We start from the raw sequence: 14,625 nt of genomic DNA on the forward strand, positions 1-14,625 counted from the left end.
CACTTTCATGTCCGCAGTGCAAAAAATTATAATTTTTTTGTCACTACTATTTATTTATTGATTTATTATTATTTTTTTGTCACTACTATTTTTTTATTATTATTACATGGACAAAGGTGAGGTGCGGTTTTGTATTTTTTTTTTTAGGGGTTCATAGTTTCATACATCATTTTAGTTGGGTTAACATATTATAACATACAATTATAATAGAGATAATGACTTAAAAGGGTAATATATTATTTGATTTGTACATATTTAGTCACTGACATTTTTTTTCGTCCACATTTACCCCTTCAACTTGTTAAACTGTATACATTTAGTCCTTATTACCGGCTACTCTAGGTTAGCCGGTAAAAATGACTTAATAGGGTAATATAGTTCTCACTTTGTACACATTTAGTCCTTAATATTTTTGTACACATTTAGTCCTTAATATTTTTTTTTTGCAAAATAAGCCATTTTTGTTTTTGTACTCATTCAGTACTTATGAATGATTTCTTTAGGTTTTTTTCGCGATATCTTACGTGAGATAGCCATATGGTGGTGGGATAGGTTGAGGTGGTCCTGCTATATGCTGTAGGCCAAGATACTTGGTGCGGGCCGGCTGTAAGCTGTAGGCACGGAGGCTCGAGAAGAGCGGTTGGGTTAAGGCGGCATGCCAACAAACCCTGAGTATTCCAGTCCGATGACTGATTAGACATGTTGCATGTTGGCATTCTAGTCTGATGACTGATTAGGCCAATGTATTCCGATCTGATGAGTGTGGACCCGTTATACATGATAATACGTTTGTTGTATCGAGTATTTTAGGGGAAACTCACTAAACTTTGTGTTTACCCAGTTGTTTATGTTTTCAAGTTCTATCGTTGATCGTGGGAAGGCGAAGACATGACTGTACACACTCATCAACAGTATTGAGAATTCCACGTTTCTTATATTACTCTGATTTTAGATAAATGTATTTTGGAATAAACATTTTTTCTTAATAATGGATTTATAAGCAAATCTGAACCGATTTCTTGACCAAAGCTTTAGTTTTTTGAAGAATAAAACCCCAAAAACGATTTTATGTTCGATTTTTGAAGAGCAAACTTAATTTCCAGAAAGGAAATCGAAGATTTTTGAACAGCCCCACACACTTCATCAATGATTGTCCCGCATTCATAAGTACTGAATGAGTACAAAAACAAAATGATTTATTTTGAAACAAAAAAATATTAAGGACTAAATGTGTACAAAAATATTAATGACTAAATGTGTACAAAATTATAAATATATTACCTATTAAGTCATTTTTCTCGGCTAACCTGGAGTAACCGGTCATAAGGACTGAATGTGGACGAAAAAAACTCAGTGACCAAATATGTACAAATCGAAAAATATATCACCCTTTTAAGTCATTATCACATTATAATATTATTATAATGTTATAAAAATCGGCCATTATTCCATATCGTTTCTCTATGATGTCGATTTTATCACAATGAAGGTGCAATGGCCACCCGCGTAAAGAAAATAAATCCTAATCCGTTCACACATAAAGCAAATACATCACTACATATGTCTAGGGTTTTCATAAATTTCAAGTTTACAAATTTCCTAGAATAATTAATCTTTGTATGTCTTTTCATATACCAGTCTAGGATCTTGTGATTGATTTTTGCTTTCTCGAAGCAAAATCAAGAACTTTTTCTGTTCCCCAAAACACCATTATTTGAGTTATCGTTGTTGATTCCCAAGCAGAATTTATCTAAAATCTTGCAAGACAAAGAAGCTATTGTGTGTCCACTGTGTGTCGGGGTAATATTGGTATTTAAGTCGAAAATGTGGATCCTGTGGGAAATTGGACATGGGTTTTAGCAGTTGATTTGATTTGATCAAAAGGGGTTTTCAATTTTGACTTGTATTAACGGATTGAAAGACTTCCAAAATTCGGGGTTCTTTTTTGGGTGATTGTGGTTCAGAATCAGCAACGGGGTGAAAGTTGACTTTGCGTTTACTAGTTGATTTTGAAGAACCAAGATATAATTATACAACAAAGGTATGGTTCTTAAGTTCTTTTGTCGACTTTCCGATCAAAATCACCTCAATTGACTTGTAATTAGCTTTCTTCAGCTGATTGCTTGATGATTATACTATTGAATTAGTGTTTGTTCATGAAAGAACCCATGATCGTCGATTGTTTAGGCGTTTTTTATGTATCTACGCGAAATAAATAATGGTTACGAGTTTCTGTCAATCAAACATACGGAATAATTCTGGAATGAATCTGTTTAATTCGATGAATTGATGTAAACAGGAGTAGGTTTTTATTTTCTAGACTCGATAGTCAAACCTGATGCTTTACATATATATTTTACTTAAAAAAAAAAAAAAAAAAATTTCTTGACAACTTTCTATTTTACTACTTTCTTTATTAGTTAAATATAGTTGATCAATTTTGAAGCTTAAATTAGATCGTTTGACACACAAAAGTCAACTGATAAACCCTTTTTTGTCACTTTAAGGATCAAATACAGGTAATTAGAAAATTTTGCTGTAAAATGTCAGGGGCGATTATGTAATTTCACATCTAGCCTCATTTATTACAGGTTCTTTTTGCTTTTTGGTTGCTATTATGGGTTCTTTTTGCGCCAAGCTTGTCCCATGTTGTTTAGTTTCACCAGAAGAGTCATCCGTTCGTGAGGATCCAACCACTGGTATGTACTTATACATTGCAAGTAATAGCAATCTACTTTTATATATTTGTGTATTACAAATATTATACTTTCTATTTTTTTTTTGTTATTAAGACATTCTACTTTGAATATTCTATCTACTTAGTTATATAACATTGTATTTTAAATTTTTGTTTATCAAGACATTATAATTAGAAAAAAATAGTCAATTTTAGCAAATAAGATATCTTTTGTATTTTGATGACATTGCTATATAATTTGTTTTTTTTCAAAGTACAATGTTGTATTAGGAAGAAACAAAAGTATGATCATGCTATAATAGACAAATCAATGGTTGTCCAATTTGACCCTTTAGTTGTAAAATATAGGGCAAATAGTAATGTACTTGTATTAGTTTGTGTATTATAACATCCCCTACAACATAACACTTCATTTTTTAATCTTTTTTATAGTTTAAAAAATCTACCCATTATTACATTATACTTTCCTTTTCGTATTAAGATATTGTACTTTGAAAAATGTATCCAATTATAGCAGTAAGAATTGCTTTGTATTTGGACGACATTTTTAAATAGGCAGATTTTTGAAACTACAGTGCTATAATAGGAAGAAATGAAAGTCGAATGGTATAATAGTAAAAAAGCAATGAAAACACGTTACTATTTTGTGCATTTAACCCCAACTAATAAAAACAACTCGGCCTGTTTTTGCAGGAAATAAAGATGAGGTGGCGAATGATCCAACAGCCTTCAAAGAGTTCACAGTTGAACAACTTAGAAATGCCACATCAGGTTTTGCTGTGGAGAATATTGTATCTGAACATGGTGAAAAAGCTCCAAATGTGGTTTATAAAGGGAAACTTGACAATCAAATCAGGATAGCTGTAAAACGCTTTAATCGATCCGCTTGGCCTGATTCTAGACAATTTATGGTATGTTTCTTTTGAGGAAAGTGGTTTGACTTTTCAGTCAGATGTCTGAAACACTTTTAGAATGTTGTGAAGCTGAACATAAAAGCTTCGTTGAATCAATATAACAAATGAGGAAGCAAGCTGTTAAAGAATTTTTATTGTTCTTTTAAGATGACCGATCCTTAAAAGAGAAGGGATCATGCATGTATTCTAGAGTCTTTATGTATGTTGATTGAGGGCATAAATGTCATTTCACAGGAAGAGGCTAAATCTGTTGGGCAGCTGCGTAATGTTAGGTTGGCTAATCTTCTTGGTTGCTGCTGTGAAGATGATGAGAGGCTACTTGTGGCTGAGTACATGCCCAATAACACACTTGCCAAACATCTTTTTCACTGTAAGGACACCCGAGTTTTTGCAATGTACTTTTATTGATATGTTTATTATAGCATCCTACTTTCATTTTTTTTTTCTATTAAAGAAATATCATATTTCAAATACAAAGCAATTTACACTGCTATAAATATAATTAGATAGTGTTGTTTTTGAAGTATAATGTTACAGTTGGATAGATACTTCAAAGTACGTTGTCTCAATAAGAAAAGATTGAAAGTATAATGCGATTTCTTATATTTATTGCTTATAATGCAAAAATTTTATTGATTCAGGGGAATCACATCCAATGAAGTGGGCAATGAGGTTAAGAGTTGTGCTACATCTTGCAGAAGCTCTTGAATATTGTACAAGTAAAGGTCGTGCTCTTTATCATGACCTCAATGCATACCGAGTTTTGTTTGATGAGGTGAAGTTATTAAAGAAAAATTGTTTTTTTTTCCAAAAATTCTGTTGAATCGGTTTATTTATGAATTATATTTTTACAGGAAGGTAATCCAAGACTTTCATGTTTTGGTCTCATGAAGAATAGCAGGGATGGGAAAAGTTATAGTACAAATCTTGCATTTACTCCTCCTGAATATTTGAGAACAGGTACGTTTTTTGTCCCATGAAAATTGCAAATTTTTTTTAAAGTTTTTGGTATTTGGGTTTTTAAAGATTCTCTTGTCATCGATGAAAGGCATTTTAGTATTTTATCAAGAATTCAACCACTTTTTAAAAACTACTTCCAGTCAATTGTTGCAATGTTTCTTTAAACTGATTTTTGACTTGGGATTTGAGATAAACTCTATAAAAAAGAATTTGACAACCTTTTAAAAACTGTCTAATCAATCCTTTCCTAAAACTGATTTTTGATCGAGACACATTCTTTAAAATTATATCGGAAAAACAAGCTGCATTAGAATATTCTGATGTTTGGCTTTGGAGTTTGTTAAGATTCTCTTGTCGTTATATTGAAGGGTATTTTGGTAATTTGTCAACCACTTTTTCTTGTTCTCATTTAGGGAGAGTGACTCCAGAGAGTGTGATATATAGCTTTGGGACTCTTTTGCTTGACCTTCTTAGTGGAAAGCACATCCCTCCTAGCCATGTAAGTCTACACCTTCTCGCTATATATGAATAGTGAATACCATATTGGAGGGTATTTTGGTAATTTGAGTTTTGAATAGGCTCTTGACCTGATAAGAGACCGAAATCTTCAAATGCTTACGGATTCATGCCTTGAAGGAGAGTTCTCTAATGATGATGGAACCGAGTTGGTGCGTTTGGCTTCTCGCTGTTTGAATTATGAACCACGTGAACGCCCAAATCCAAAGACAGTTGTGTCTGCTCTAATTTCTCTTCAAAAGGAAACTGAGGTTAGTTTTAGTTTCACTTTTGTTGACTTGTGGATATTCTCCTTTTTGCCCTCTCCACACTTTGTACATCAAAACATTAGTTACAAAAATTGTTGGGAGTGAAAATATTATAATTTTGTTCATATATATAATACTATAACTGGGAAAATCGGGTAAGATCATTCAAAGTACACTGCTCTAGAAAGAAAAGTTTGAAACTAGTTTGATTTTTCAAAGTATAATGTTCTAATAAGAAAAACGTGAAAGTACAATGCTATAATTGGGTAGATTTTTCGAAAGTACAATGCTGCAATTAAATAACTTTTTTTCATAATTTCTTCAAAGTGAAATGCCTTAATAAGAAAACGATTGAAAGAATTGAAGGTAGGCATGTATTCTCTGTCCTTAATTTGTTGCTTATATCGATCCTACTTTCATTTCGTGTTATTATAGCAATGTCAACCAATTACAAAGTGATTTTCACTGCTATAATTGGGTAGAATTTTCAAAATATAATGTCCTATTAAGAAACAATGCTATAACCGGATAGATTTTTCGCAAAGTTACAATGCTCTTAATAAGAAAAACAATTCAGAGCACTATGTTGTAATAGAAAGAAATGAAAGTAGAATGTTTTAATAGTAAGAAATGAAAGTAGGATGCTATAATACAGAAATAAGTGAATTTATATTATTGACATGATACATTGTATAGGTTCCTTCATATGTTTTAATGGGCATCCAAACAACTACTTCATTTTCGCCTCGATCTCCTCTTGGTGAAGCATGCTTGAGAATGGATTTGACTGCAATGCATGAAATTATGGAAAAGCTTTCCTATAAAGATGATGAAGGACAAACAACCGAGGTTTTATATATTTTTTCATATATTCACTTTATAATACAAATATTTATATCGTTATTTATTGGCTTTTGATATTCGTTCTTTTTTTTTTTATTTGTTTTTATTTGTTTTAGCTCTCGTTTCAAATGTGGACTGATCAGATGCAAGAATCACTAAACTCAAAAAAGAAGGGTGATATGGCGTTTCGACACAAAGAATTTAGCACTGCAATCGAATGCTATACCCAGGTTTTCAGATTTTATTTTGACTTTGTAAATCTGAAATTTGAAATTTAAGGGTTGTTGATTTGAGAGCTAATTACTTATATATGCAATGAAGTTACATTTTTTTTTTAACCAAGTCATGCAACAAAGAGGATGTTCGTGAAATATATGCATCCATGTTTCATTTATCAATTCATGTAAGGTTAATATGGTAAATTAATGCATAAATTGGTAACAAATTGTTAGGAAATTGAAACATGGCTACATAATCTGGTAAAAATTTAACTATTTTGCCTAAACTGGTAAAAAGTGTATCTTTGAAAGCAATTTAAAATGCTATTATCAGTAAAGAAATGAAACTATGTTTCTATTATGGGTAAATAAAAAATATATGTACTTTGTTATTTTTGAGTAAAAAACAAAGTACATTGCCTACATTGGATTCTTTTTTTGACTTCTAGATGCATGCATGTAGTTGAATACGTTAAAAGTTAAAACTCTTTGGATGCTTTTTATGGAAATTTATAGAAAATAACAATACACATTACTCTCGCAATCCTATATTTTACCCATAATAGCAATGTACTTGCATTTTTTACTTATAATAATATGATTTAATTTATCCATAATAACAATGTACATACATCTCTTTACCCATAATAGCAACATACTTGCATTTTTTTTTTACTTATAATAGCAATGCATTTACATTTATTCACCGATAATAGCAATATGTAACCTGAAACTTTTAGAATATACACACATTTTTGTACACATGCTTACATTTTTTATCCATAATAGAAATATACTTATGTTTTTTGTTTTTTTTTTTTTTTTTGCAGTTCATTGAATATGGACCTATGGTGTCTCCAACTGTATTTGCACGCAGAAGTTTATCATATTTAATGAATGAGATGCCTCAAGAAGCTTTGGGTGATGCCATGCAAGCACAAGTCATCTCGCCCGTGTGGCACATTGCTTCATATCTACAAGCCGCATCACTTTTTGCCCTCAAAATGGAAACTGAAGCCCATGTGGCTCTTAAAGAAGGTGCCACTCTTGAAGCCAAGAAAAATGGAACCTCCATCAATGGACAATAAATAAATAACCAAAAGTTGCTACCATTGTTTTATTTTGTAAATCTCTTCCATGTTTATTACGTATATCACTTGCTTCTTTTTGTATGGAAATTGGTGGTGCGTTGAATTGACGATTTTGCCCTTGGTTTGGTGTCCGTTTCTTGTTTTGTTTTGTTTTGTTTTGCATGTGGAGTAAATTGTGTGTTGGGAAAGATAGAAAAACAGATTTGGTGGGGAATTTGATTGTAAAGGAAGAACTCAGTTGACAATACATGTGTAGTTTGTGTACAAAATGACTATTTTCAGTATTTTTGTACTTTTTGTTTTGTTTTTTTGGTGTTCTTCTATATAGAACACTATGGTCAAGGGAGGCTCATATTGCTTGGCTGATGTGGTGTCTGTGGTTATAATACAAATTAGTTAGTTATTCGAGTATAATTGATAGATCTTTTTTAAATAATTGATTAAATAAATGTTAATGTGGAGTTATTTAAATTTAAATTGCAAAAGTTTATGTTTTTAATAAAAACTTACATCTTGTGTGTAAGTTCTGTATAGATAAATAAAGTTAGAATGAATGACGAATGTATATTTTTTTTGGACTTTACAGTTTAAATTTAAGTAAATGATTATTTTTAGTCTGAATTTAAGCAAATGATTATTTTTATCTCCTGTTCAGAAGTAAGAAACAACAAAGGAATGTTTACCACTTTTTTGAATTGTAACATATTATTCCACTTTTCATATAGTTTTGCTATTTAAACTTTATACAACTTTGCTAATTGTTTTATTAGGTAGTATAGGTCTTTGTAAATAACTTGAAAAAAAGGTAATATGCTTTTTTTTTTCCTAGTTTCACATATCAACTACACTTGATATTCTGATATGGGATTGAAAAGACTTTGTTAAGCAAAATTGTCCACGAAGACTTCTACGTGAGTTTATTTATTATTTTTAGTTTGGATTGTTGTTTTTCAATCAATGGTGGAGGGTATTTTCATTCCTTTAGAAAATTGAATGATATAAATTATAACTACAAATTACTTTTTGAGCAATAATGGTACAAAAGTCGTTTTTCATTTTAAATCAAACATCATATTTTGTAGTTTTGCTCAATGTTACCATTTCGCCGGAGACCCTTCATTCGTTTTTGACACTTCATTAATTTTATTTTTGAAATCGAGCATCTTCATCCCAGGATACCACCTTCATCCAAGTTGTTTTTAATTTTATCTTTATTGAGTTATCATTTTACTTAATGTTGGGAACTTTAGTTCTTCTTAGACATCGGGATACCCTGTCCACATCGAAGAAACCCTTGGGATCACTTCCTTTGTTGCATCAACTTAGATTTCAACAAGATCAACGTTACATACTTACATTACAAGCTTCACAAATGCAATGGGTATGAAGTTTGTCACATTATTAAGTATTAACCAATTGAAAACCCCCGACCGACATACAAATTCTTAAAAACAGTCGTCAAGGAATGCTTGTGCCGGCTAATCATAGGTTCGATATTGCCGTTTAATAATCAAAATTATGTCTGACACCCCTTTGCTAAAAACATACATTTAACATTGTGAATGCATTTAACCATGCTCACGCATAATTAAGACATGTTGATTGAAGAGTATTTTTTTAGAACCGACTAATATACACCCTCTATATCTTACTTTTAAACTATCGTTTTGTACACTACAAGACTTGAACCCTCAACCCCTTAGAGGAGGGACACCTTTGTAAACACATGGTATGAGGTTTGATACGAAAGTTGACTCAAAGGTGTACAAGGTGATGATCTCACCCAAAAGTTAGGTTTTGAACACGTTTTGCCCAATCTCTCTTATGGTTGTTGTAATGTGATGGTGGAAACTACGACATGTTGCCTATAAATGAGACAAGAACCTTGGTATAAAAGAAACGCCGCAATCAACCCACCAAGTTGATTGATAAGTTTTGAACTCCACAAGTTATAGAAACTTGATAAGTTCTAAAGTTCACAAAGAACAAAAAGAGTTAAAAACTCACAAATTGTATTTAAACTTGATTGATCAAAATGAGAACATAAGCAACCTATTTATATGGGATTAGGAGACTTCTCAAAAGTCATGAATTAAAGATGTAACTTTAATTCAATCAACTTTAAAGGTTGTAATAAATAACTTTTAATAAGATTTATATATTTTTAATAGTTTTATAAAGGGTAAATATCATTGAGATCCTACAAACTTTTCTGATTTTGTTTAAATGATTCCTTATGTTATTTTTTGCCTTTTAAGGGCATGAACTCCACTTTTTAGGGTTTAAAAAGTCCTTATGAAAAAAGTGAAGAGGTTAACCGGTAAACCTCTACATAGTCAATAAGTTAAACTGCCACATCATTGAATAATTTTGCCAAATCATAATAGAGCTGCCATGTCATTGAATAACTCTATGTTGGCATTTTGGTCCTATTAACAAGTCCACGTGGTGAATTTTTCATTTTTAATTAGTCAACCATTTTTCATAAACATAGAAATTCCAATAATTGTTTTCAAAAAAACCACCAACATTACAACATTATTATTTCCAAAACATCAGAGTGTCCCCCAAACCAGATCGGAAAAGAGAGATAGAGTGCACGCCGCATCATCACGCCTTGCCTTTGCCCTTGGGCTTCGAAGTACCTGAAACAAATCCACAGACGATAAGCTGAAAGCTCAGTGAGTCCCCCAGAGCATACCCCGCACAAACCACATATCACATTAGCTATAAAGCTACCTCCACCACATATCACATGACAATTAGCCATGAAGCTATCTCTACCGTTAGCCGCAAAGGCTATCTCTACCGTCAGCCATAAAGGTTGTCTCTACCATTAGCCCTAAGGCCATCTCTACCATTAGCCATAAGGCTATCTCTACCGTTAGCCACAAAGGCTATCTCTACCACCTATCATGCACACATACATATCACACCTCTATGTAACAAGTAAACCAACTATCACAAAATGGTCCGACCTTGGTGCCTTAGACCCATTGGTATGGTGAGAAAACTCACCTCACAAAGCTGATTCGGCAACTGAATTCAGGTATGTCCTGTGCTGCTCTTCCTAAACTGTTTATAATCAATGAGTGAATAACTCAGCATAATCCCATAAATACCCCCAGGGTCAACCCTGGTCAAAGTCAAAGTCTATAGTCAAGGTCAACAGTCCATATTGACCTTGACTCGTCGAGTACAATCATTCACTCGTCGGGTTCCCTGCTTAACTCATCGGCTCGCCTAGTCACCCAAGGGACTCGTCGAGTTCCTTGATGTTTACGGTCGTAAACCACCAACCGTACACCCTTGACCGTAAACCCTTGGTCGTAAACCCTTGGCCATGAACCCTTGGCCGTAAATGAGAAAACTCTCTCGACTCGCCGAGTCACCAGATGGACTCGACGAGTTCTCACGTATTCGGTTATTTCCAGGGGAATTTAAGGTTTCAAACTTCAGATCCATACTCTCCTAGTGAACATGTCACGTAAAGTTGCAAACTTTACATGCATGCATAGCCTCACATGGCCATAGCACCAAAACTAACCTTCAAACAAGGTTTTCATGCATGGAGCGGGAATGGGCTTAATAAAAGGTGCAAATTTATGATATTTGGGACCTAAGAAGGTCCAGATCTAGAACCATATCCTTGTGATAGGTCCAGATCTAAGAGTGCTTCTATTTCCTCAAAGTTGGTCACAACTCTCAAATAGAATCTAGGCTCAAGGTAACAGATTCATACCTCAATTCAATGCCTAAGACGAAATAGATGCTTGATCTAACACTTCTCCCTTGATACTTCCTCTTCAAACTTGGAATCCTCCCCAAAATCTCAAGGATAAGCTCCCAATTGATCTTACTTCACACACAAGAGGGTTTGCGGCTGTAAACGTTCTTCTATGGTGCTAAGGGAGGTTACTGGGCGGGATAATAACGTTTATATATGGGGAAAACCCAAAATTTAGGGTTTTCTTTAAACAGCTCGGACTCGCCGAGTCGGTCCCGTTCCGCGTTTCATGATCTCACGACCCTACTCGACGAGTTGACCTCCCAACTCGCCGAGTCCATGCATAAATCCTTTCCAATTCAAACCAGGTGTTACAAGTCTCCCCCACTTGAACTAGAATTCGTCCTCAAAGTCTGCTGACTCAAACAAATTGGGGTAATGATCTCGTATCTCCTCTTCCGGTTCCCAAGTCCATTCGGAGCCCTTCCGATGTTGCCATTGCACTTTCACCAGTCTTACTTCCTTATTCCGAAGAGCCTTCGTCTTCCTATCCAAGATGGCAACGAGCTTCTCGATGTAGTTCAAGCTCTCATCCACCTGGATATCACCCAACGAGACAACCGCAGTCTCGTCTATGACACACTTCCGAAGTTGCGACACATGGAATGTGTTGTGAATCTGGCTAAGTGTAACACCCAAAAATTCAAGCCAAATTTAAACTTTCAAAACATGTCGAATTTATCAAAACATTACAACTTTGTTTTCAAAATACATTTATATCAGAGTTTTCCCAGAAACATAACATAATAGGAGGAGCTGTACGATCATGCCTTCGCCTTGCCGCGATCCCCTGATGTACCTGAAACAATAAACTGAAACTGTAAGCCCGACAGCTTAGTGAGTTACCCCCAAAATACCGATACACATACAGTCCACATAACCATGTCACACCATGACATATCATAACAAACTGAGCAGAACAGCACATAACGGGTCCACAACTTTACAGACTGGAATACCCCTGGGCCCACAGTGTGAGTCTGGAATGCCTACCGGGCCCTCAGCTCACATCTGGATTGCCACCGAGCCCTCAGTACGAGTCTGGAATGCCTACCGGGCCCTCAGCTCGTATCTGGAATGCCACCGAGCCCTCAGTACGAGTCTGGAATGCCTACCGGGCCCTCAGCTCGTATCTGGAATGCTCCCAAGTCCTCAGTATGAGTCTGGAATGCCTATCGGGCCCTCAGCTCATATCTGGAATACTCTAGGGTTTGTTGGCTACCGCACGGAGCAATACAACCTCAACCCATCCCACATAACATATCAACATGTAACAGATAATGCACATACAGACAATCAATCAGTATCACAGGTAGTCCTACAGACCTACCCTCTAGCGTATCAAACTAGCATGCATAACTAACTCATACTCAACATAATACAACTACTAGGATATCATATCCAATGGGCCGGCCTTGGTGCCTTAGACCCCTTAGTATAGTGAGGATAACTCACCTCGCAACTGTCGTCGGAAATAAGAAGGCTCAACTCCTGGGTCCAACACGAACTCCACCACCTATAGGTACCATACAAACCTTTTTCATAAATCTCCCAATTACCAGAAACCATCAGAAGTCAACTGGTCAACCCTTGGTCCAAGTCAAAGTCCACAGTCAAAGTCAACAGTCTATGTTGACTCGACTCGTTGAGTGCAGATCACCGACTCGTCGAGTCCTTCCTGAACTCGAGAAGTCGTGAAATCCTTGATTGGCTCGTCGAGTTCCCTTTTTAACTCGTCGAGTTCATACGTGGCCAAGATTTGGAAGAAACCCTAGCCAACTCGCTGAGTCTTCTAACAACTCGTCGAGTTCAAGGCAATCTTCAACGAACTCGCCGAGTTGCTCAACCAACTCGCCGAGTTCACGGCTATGTTCATAGGACTCGCCGAGTCCAGCGTTCTACTCGCCGAGTTCATTCAGTCCTTTTTCCATATAGACCTGGTTTGAGCCATGCAGCGGCTCCAAACCACAAATCTAGGCTTCTAGGGCATGCTTATCACGTAAAGTTGCAAACTTTACATGCATGCATAGCTTTAAGGGCTCCAAATGTCAAAACTAAGCTCTTAATGGGGTTCTAAGCTCAAGAGGGACCTCAATCACGAACATAACTGAGACTTTACAACTCTAGAAGGTAATGAGGGTCCAGATCTGAAGTATAGCCCAACCATAAGGTTTCTCTACCAATGATTTGGGGTTTTAGGGCTTAAAAGCAACAATTTAGGGACAAACAAGATCTAATAGATCAATAATCAAGATGGAAACTTTATTACCAGAATGGGTGACCACAAATGAATGTGTTCTGGATCTAAGTCCCCTTCCTTGAGCTCTTCAACCCCTTCCTTCTTCCACTTGCTCCAATGTGCACCAAAAGTCCCTTCACAAGGCAACAATCACTCAAACTCACCAATGGAGACTAGGGTTTCGATAAGGAATGCTCTGAGGGTGATGGAGGCTGAGATGGGGCTATAAGGACGTTTAAATAGGGTGCAAACCCTAAGGATTAGGGTTTCCTCCTGACTGGCCTACTCGCCGAGTCCAGGCGTGGACTCGCCGAGTAGATCACTTAAAGCCCGCGTCCAATTCGACATCTACTCGGCGAGTTAGGGCTACAACTCGCCGAGTAGCTCTTACAAAAAGAAACATTTAATCAAATTAAATACGTACCAGGAACGGGGCGTTACAATTCTCCCCCACTTGTCTCAGACTTCGTCCTTGAAGTCTGCTGCTGCTGCATCTGAAAACAACTCCGGGTAATGCCCCCGCATCTCCTCTTCGGACTCCCACGTCCACTCCGAACCCTTCCGGTGCTGCCACTGCACCTTCACTAACTGAACCACCTTGTTCCTCAAGGTCTTCGCCTTTCGATCTAAGATCGCAACTGGTCTCTCGATATAATTCAGGCTGCTATCAACCTGAATATCCTCCATGGGTACTACTGCTGACTCGTCCACCAAACACTTCCTCAACTGAGAAACATGGAAAGTGTTGTGGATCTGGCTAAGCTCTGCCGGGAGATCCAATCGATAGGCGACCCGACCCACCCGGGCCAAAACCCTAAAAGGACCAATGAACCTGGGGCCCAGCTTGCCCCTCTTTCGGAATCTGATGACACCCTTCCAGGGTGATACCTTCAGGAGGACCATGTCACCCACCTGAAACTCCAACTCGGATAGGCGTTTGTCGGCATAACTCTTCTGCCGACTCTGAGCGGTCTGCAAACGCTGTCTAACCTGCTGGATCTTTTCGGTAGTCTGCAAGACTACCTCCGTACTACCCATCACCTTGTGCCCAACTTCGCCCCAACAAACCGGGGTGCGACATCTCCGCCGGTACAACATCTCGAATGGCGGG

At 36.2% G+C, this 14,625-nt stretch overlaps 1 protein-coding gene across 1 annotated transcript; it reads left to right on the forward strand.

Moving 5' to 3' along the window:
• The first annotated feature begins 1,496 nt into the window (after window positions 1-1,496).
• On the forward strand, window positions 1,497-7,608 carry LOC145167826 (serine/threonine-protein kinase BSK7-like). The gene is made up of 11 exons (XM_079087078.1): window positions 1,497-2,041; window positions 2,592-2,699; window positions 3,392-3,609; window positions 3,847-3,982; window positions 4,254-4,387; window positions 4,467-4,572; window positions 4,986-5,071; window positions 5,151-5,339; window positions 6,033-6,185; window positions 6,296-6,409; window positions 7,228-7,608. The coding sequence occupies exons 2-11, from the start codon at window positions 2,618-2,620 to the stop codon at window positions 7,483-7,485; spliced, it is 1,476 nt and encodes a 491-aa protein (XP_078943204.1). The 5' UTR covers window positions 1,497-2,041; window positions 2,592-2,617; the 3' UTR covers window positions 7,486-7,608.
• Window positions 7,609-14,625: the final 7,017 nt, after the last annotated feature.

This window comes from Lactuca virosa, chromosome 3 (genome assembly GCF_052849685.1).
Source record: "Lactuca virosa cultivar CGN04683 chromosome 3, Lactuca_virosa_CGN04683_v6, whole genome shotgun sequence".
NCBI classification, from domain to species: domain Eukaryota; kingdom Viridiplantae; phylum Streptophyta; class Magnoliopsida; order Asterales; family Asteraceae; genus Lactuca; species Lactuca virosa.

Bases quoted from the DNA above. Each gene is read 5' to 3' on its own strand.
- LOC145167826 (XM_079087078.1), top strand. From the start codon at position 2,618: ATGGGTTCTTTTTGCGCCAAGCTTGTCCCATGTTGTTTAGTTTCACCA. The intron at 3,983-4,253 runs GTAAGGACACCC...TTATTGATTCAG, and splicing joins TGCCAAACATCTTTTTCACT to GGGAATCACATCCAATGAAG. The intron at 6,186-6,295 runs GTTTTATATATT...TATTTGTTTTAG, and splicing joins ATGAAGGACAAACAACCGAG to CTCTCGTTTCAAATGTGGAC.